The following is a 5,028-nucleotide window of genomic DNA, read 5'->3' on the forward strand; positions in this document are numbered from 1 at the left end:
CTCGTCCTCTCGCTCCCCACCAAGGAGGTATCGCCGACGTTCACCCTCATCTTCACGCTCTCCGCCCAAGAGGTATCGTCGCCAAAGGTCCTACTCCCGCTCCCCTCGGCGAAAGATCAGAAAGAACCAGAAACCCGAGGTGGGAGAAACTGGAAGCCTCTCCCCCGAACAAGATCATCGGGGCCCCGCCAAGACCGTGGTGAAAGCCCGCGAACATTACCCTCCCGAGGACAATCTCAAGGCTTCTGGAAAACCACAAGTAAAACCTCGGCGAAAACACAGCAACCGCGGAAGGCACTTAACTTCCCCCGGACCAAGCGACGAGGAAGACTTCTGCAGCCCTTTGTCAGAGGAGATCTGACGAGCCCGCCTGCCTCGGGGAATGGAGAAACCCCCGACCCTGGACCTCTACGAGGACCACAAACCGTGACGATCATATTCGGAGCATCGAAGCCGTGATGGATTACCACGTGGTCCGAGGATCTATCAAATGTCGGATCTTTCCGACCATACTCAGAAAAGGAACGATGACCTGGTACAGAAACCTTCCTCCCAACTCCATCCACTCCTGGGCAGAACTCAAGAAGCTCATCTCCAACCACTTCACGGCCTCTTGTCGACAACCAAAGTCCAAAGCAACCCTTGAAGCTGTGATCCAAGGTACCGACGAGCCTCTCCAAGAATATCTCGACAGGTTCAACAAAGAGGCCGTCCAGGTGCAAACAACGGACGATATGAAGAGATACCTCCTAGAACGAGGACTCCTCCCCGGGAGCAACTTCAAGAAGGCCATCAAAATTGAGAAGGTGCGCACCATGGATGCCCTCCTCCTCAAAGCCCAAGCCTACATTTCTTTTGAGGAAGACGAAGCGGCTGTAAAGAAAGCCTCAAGAGGCAACGACATTGCCCGCAGCTCGAGCCAAGACTATTCTCTTTCGCGCCGAGGCCACGAAAAAAGAAAAGATGACAGGCCCCGCGACACGAAGGAACATAGAGGACCAGCTGGTCGTTTCATTGACTACACCCCCCTAAACGTTTCACGCGAACGTATTCTGGCCGAATGCAAGAGCACCCAGTTCAAAAACTCCAACGTCAGGCCCCCGAGGCCAAATCCCACCAGGCCGAGGACTGACAAGTCCAAATACTGCAAGTATCACAAGAGCCTTGGGCACTTGACCGATGAATGCATACACCTCAAAGATGCCATCGAGACTCTGATTAAGGAAAGTCGCCTTTCTAAATATACGAAGAAGGGAGAATCTTCCAGGCGAGAAGGTCCAAGGAGCTCTGACGAGGACAATTCACCGGACGACAGACCACTGCAGGTTGCTCTATCCGTCACCCGACCAGAAGACTTCATACTCTCGGTCGGAGTGACCTCCGCTCTGAGCCCACGGGAAGGATTCCGAACCGCCATGGTCATCTCCAACGGCGGAGATCCAGGCTTTCTCACGATCACCTCGGTAAAGAGAAAGTTTGACGAGCTCATCAGCGCCAATTCAGACCTCGGTCCAACCCTCCAGAAGTTCAAGGGAAAATCAGACCCGATAACCTTCTACCTCGAAGAACTCCCTGACGGAGCCCCAAACGCCACGATCCCCCTGCTCGTTCGAGCAAGGATGGCTAATTTTGACGTCTGGCGCATCCTGATCGACGAGGGAAGCTCGGTCTACATCATGTACTCCCATCTTTTCAAAACCCTCAAGCTGGACGACTCCCACCTCACTCCATACGTAGGTTCTGACCTCAAGGGCTTCAACAGAACCACCACCAAAGCCTGGGGTTACGTCGAGCTGATTGCCACTTTCGGGGAAGGAGAAACTTCCAGACAAGTCAAGACACGATTCCTGGTGATCGACTGTAAGACTCTCTACAACTGCATCATCGGACGGCCCACTCTAGCCAAACTCACGGCCGTCCCTTCAACCGTGCACCTCAAGATGAAGTTCTACACAAAAAGGGGACGAGTAGCCACCATCAACGCCGACATCGAAGCAGCCAGAAGGATATTCGACGCATCGATGAAAGGACTACAGCTGATCACCCCTCCTTCTAGCGCCAACAAGAAACCAAGAGCCTAAGACAAGCCAGCTCGGGAAAACCTTCAGCAACCTACCAATGTCAGCTCAGTCGACCTCGACTCCCGCTTTACGAAGGAAGAACTGAAGAACGACGATGAGCCGCAACCGAGGACAGCCCACCCCGTCCGACCAGTTCGAGACGGCGACTTTGAGCTCGTCCCACTGGGCGAAAACCCTGACAAGGCGGTGAAGATTAGCAAAGACATCCCGAATCTGCCGAGGAAACAACTCCTGGCTTGCCTTCGAGCCAACGCCGACCTGTTCGCAAGGAGCGCAGATGAGATGCCCGGACTCGACCCCGAGGTCGCCTGTCACCACCTCTCCATTGATCCAGCCGCAAAGGCAGTAGTTCAACGTAGGCGTAGGCAGTCTCCCGAGAAAGCGGAGGCTGCCGAGAAAGCTGTAAAAGACCTCCTAGAGGCAAATTTTATTTCCGAGGCCAAGTATTCAACTTGGCTCTCAAACGTTGTACTAGTTAAAAAATCTAATGGAAATGGAGAACGTGCGTTGATTATACCGATGTTAATAGGGCTTGTCCCAAAGATGCTTACCCTTTGCCTAACATTGACAGACTGGTCGACAACTCGGCTGGTTATAAATTGTTATCTTTTATGGATGCTTATTCAGGTTACAACCAAATCCCCATGGCGAGATGCGACAAGCAATGCACGGCATTCATGACCGAGTCGGGCAACTATTACTACAATGTAATGCCCTTCGGACTCAAGAACGCCGGAGCCACTTACCAGCGGATGATGAACAAGGTATTCCGAGGGGAGATCGGAAACACCCTCGAAGTATACATGGACGGCATGATCGTCAAATCCCGAGAAGACACTGACCACATCATGCATCTCGAATGAGTATTCGAGCAGGCCAGGTCCTGCAAGATGCGTTTCAACCCATAAAAATGCACCTTTGGCATCCGGGCAGGAAAGTTCCTCGGTTTCTACTTGACCGAAAGAGGAATAGAAGCCAACCAAGACAAATGTCGAGCATTCTCGGAACTCCCGACACCCAACAATAAGAAGTCAATCCAAGTCTTAAATGGGATGCTCATGGCGCTGTCTCGGTTCGTCGCGAAATCCGCCCAACACGCTCTCCCATTCTTTAAACTGCTGCGCAGAGAAGCGACCTTCGAATGGTCCGAGGAGTGCGAACAAGCACTATCCCACCTCAAGAAAGTCCTCTCGGAACCGCCCGTATTATCCCGACCAGGAAACGAGGAAATTTTATACCTCTACCTAGCCGTCTCGAACGAAGCAGTTAGCGAGACCTTAATCTGAGAAGCCGAAGACGGGCAGAAGCCCGTATACTTCACCAGCAAGGCCCTGCAAGGACCCGAAGTGCGATACCAGCAAATCGAAAAAGTCGCGCTGGCACTAATAATTGCCGCTCGAAGGTTGAGGTACTACTTCCTCGCCCATACCATCGTCGTCCGAACCGATCAACCAATCAAACAACTCCTCGGCCGATCGGACATGGCCGGGAGAATGCTAAAATGGTCCCTGGAGCTATCCGAATTCGACATCCAATACGAAAGCTGGAAAGCACTAAAAGCTCAGGCACTGGCCGATTTTGTGGTCGAGATGACCTCGAACACCTTCTCCCCTCCTTCCGCCGAGAATAAGTGGACCATCTACGTAGATGGCGCCTCAAGCAGCTCAGGAAGCGGAGCCGGCGTCATCTTGGAAAACGATGAAGGACTCATCATTGAGGTATCCTTGGTTTTATCCTTCACCACTTCGAACAACCAGGCCAAATACGAGGCTTTCCTCGTCGGCCTACGACTTGCTGAGGACGTAGGCGCTCGGGAAGTAAAGATTTACACTGACTCCCAACTCGTCGCATCCCAAGTCAAGGGCGACTACCAGGCCAAAAACGATGTCCTCGTCGAATACCTCGCACTGATCAAAGAGAAAATGAAAAACTTTGCAAAAGAAGAAGTCGAGCACATACCTCGAGAGCATAATTCCCGGGCCGACGTGCTCTCCAAACTCGCGAGCACGAGAAAGAAAGGCGGGAACAAGACAGTGATCCAAGAAATCCTCTCAAAACCAAGTGTGGATAAGAGTACACCCCTGATGCAAGTGCACGCCATCGGCGACGATCATTGCTGGATGGCCCCGATATATAATTTGCTCACAAAGGACGAACTGCCGACGGACACAAAGGAGGCCTCCATAATCAAAAGACGGGCCTGCTCGTACGTCATCGTCGAGGGCAAACTATACAGACGAGGATTTTCCATTCCTCTTCTCAAATGCGTCGACGCCTCCCATGCGCTCGAGATACTGCAGGAACTTCACGAGGGGATCAACGGCCAGCACCTCGGTGGCCGATCACTGGCAAGAAAGGCTCTTAGAGCCGGATACTATTGGCCGACCATGCAGCAAGATGCCAAAGAATATGTCCAGAAGTGCGATAAGTGTCAACGCCACGCCGATATGCACCTAGCTCCCCTGCACCAGCTTAAATCCCTATCATCGCCCTGGCCATTCTCCACTTGGGGAATGGATCTCCTCGGACCATTCCCGATAGGATCATACAAAAACAAGTACCTGGTGGTCTGATCAGTGGTTTTCACACATATATTTACCATTGTTTTTAAGTGTCTTTAAGTTATATTATTTAGTGTTTTATGTTATTATTCGTCATTTTATGCCTTGGTTTTGTGTTTTAATGTTTTCAGGCTCCTATGGATAAATTGGAATAAATCAGTGCAAAACTCGGAGTTTCGAGGAAGTTCTGAAAGCATAATTCAGGATGCCTGACACGGGTGGCCGTGTTACTCAACACGGGCCGTGTCAGGAAGAGCGCTGGAAAGAAGTTTGGAAAGAATGAAAAACAGTGGTGCAACACGGGTGCCCGTGTGGCTCAACACGGCCCAAACGTCGTCCAAAAGGACAATATATAACTGCAAAGTTTGAAAATTTCATCGGTAATT

The 5,028-nt window shown here is 51.5% G+C and overlaps 2 protein-coding genes across 2 annotated transcripts; both read left to right on the forward strand.

Annotated features, from left to right (window-relative positions):
- Positions 1-527: 527 nt before the first annotated feature.
- Positions 528-2,081, forward strand: LOC131634722 (uncharacterized). The gene has a single exon (XM_058905349.1). It carries the CDS (start codon positions 528-530, stop codon positions 2,079-2,081), a length of 1,554 nt encoding a protein of 517 aa, XP_058761332.1.
- A 1,481-nt stretch (positions 2,082-3,562) lies between these two features.
- On the forward strand, positions 3,563-4,654 carry LOC131634723 (uncharacterized). The gene has a single exon (XM_058905350.1). The coding sequence runs from the start codon at positions 3,563-3,565 to the stop codon at positions 4,652-4,654; it is 1,092 nt and encodes a 363-aa protein (XP_058761333.1).
- Positions 4,655-5,028: the final 374 nt, after the last annotated feature.

The sequence above is a fragment of the Vicia villosa genome, unplaced genomic scaffold (genome assembly GCF_029867415.1).
Source record: "Vicia villosa cultivar HV-30 ecotype Madison, WI unplaced genomic scaffold, Vvil1.0 ctg.001340F_1_1, whole genome shotgun sequence".
Classification (NCBI taxonomy): domain Eukaryota; kingdom Viridiplantae; phylum Streptophyta; class Magnoliopsida; order Fabales; family Fabaceae; genus Vicia; species Vicia villosa.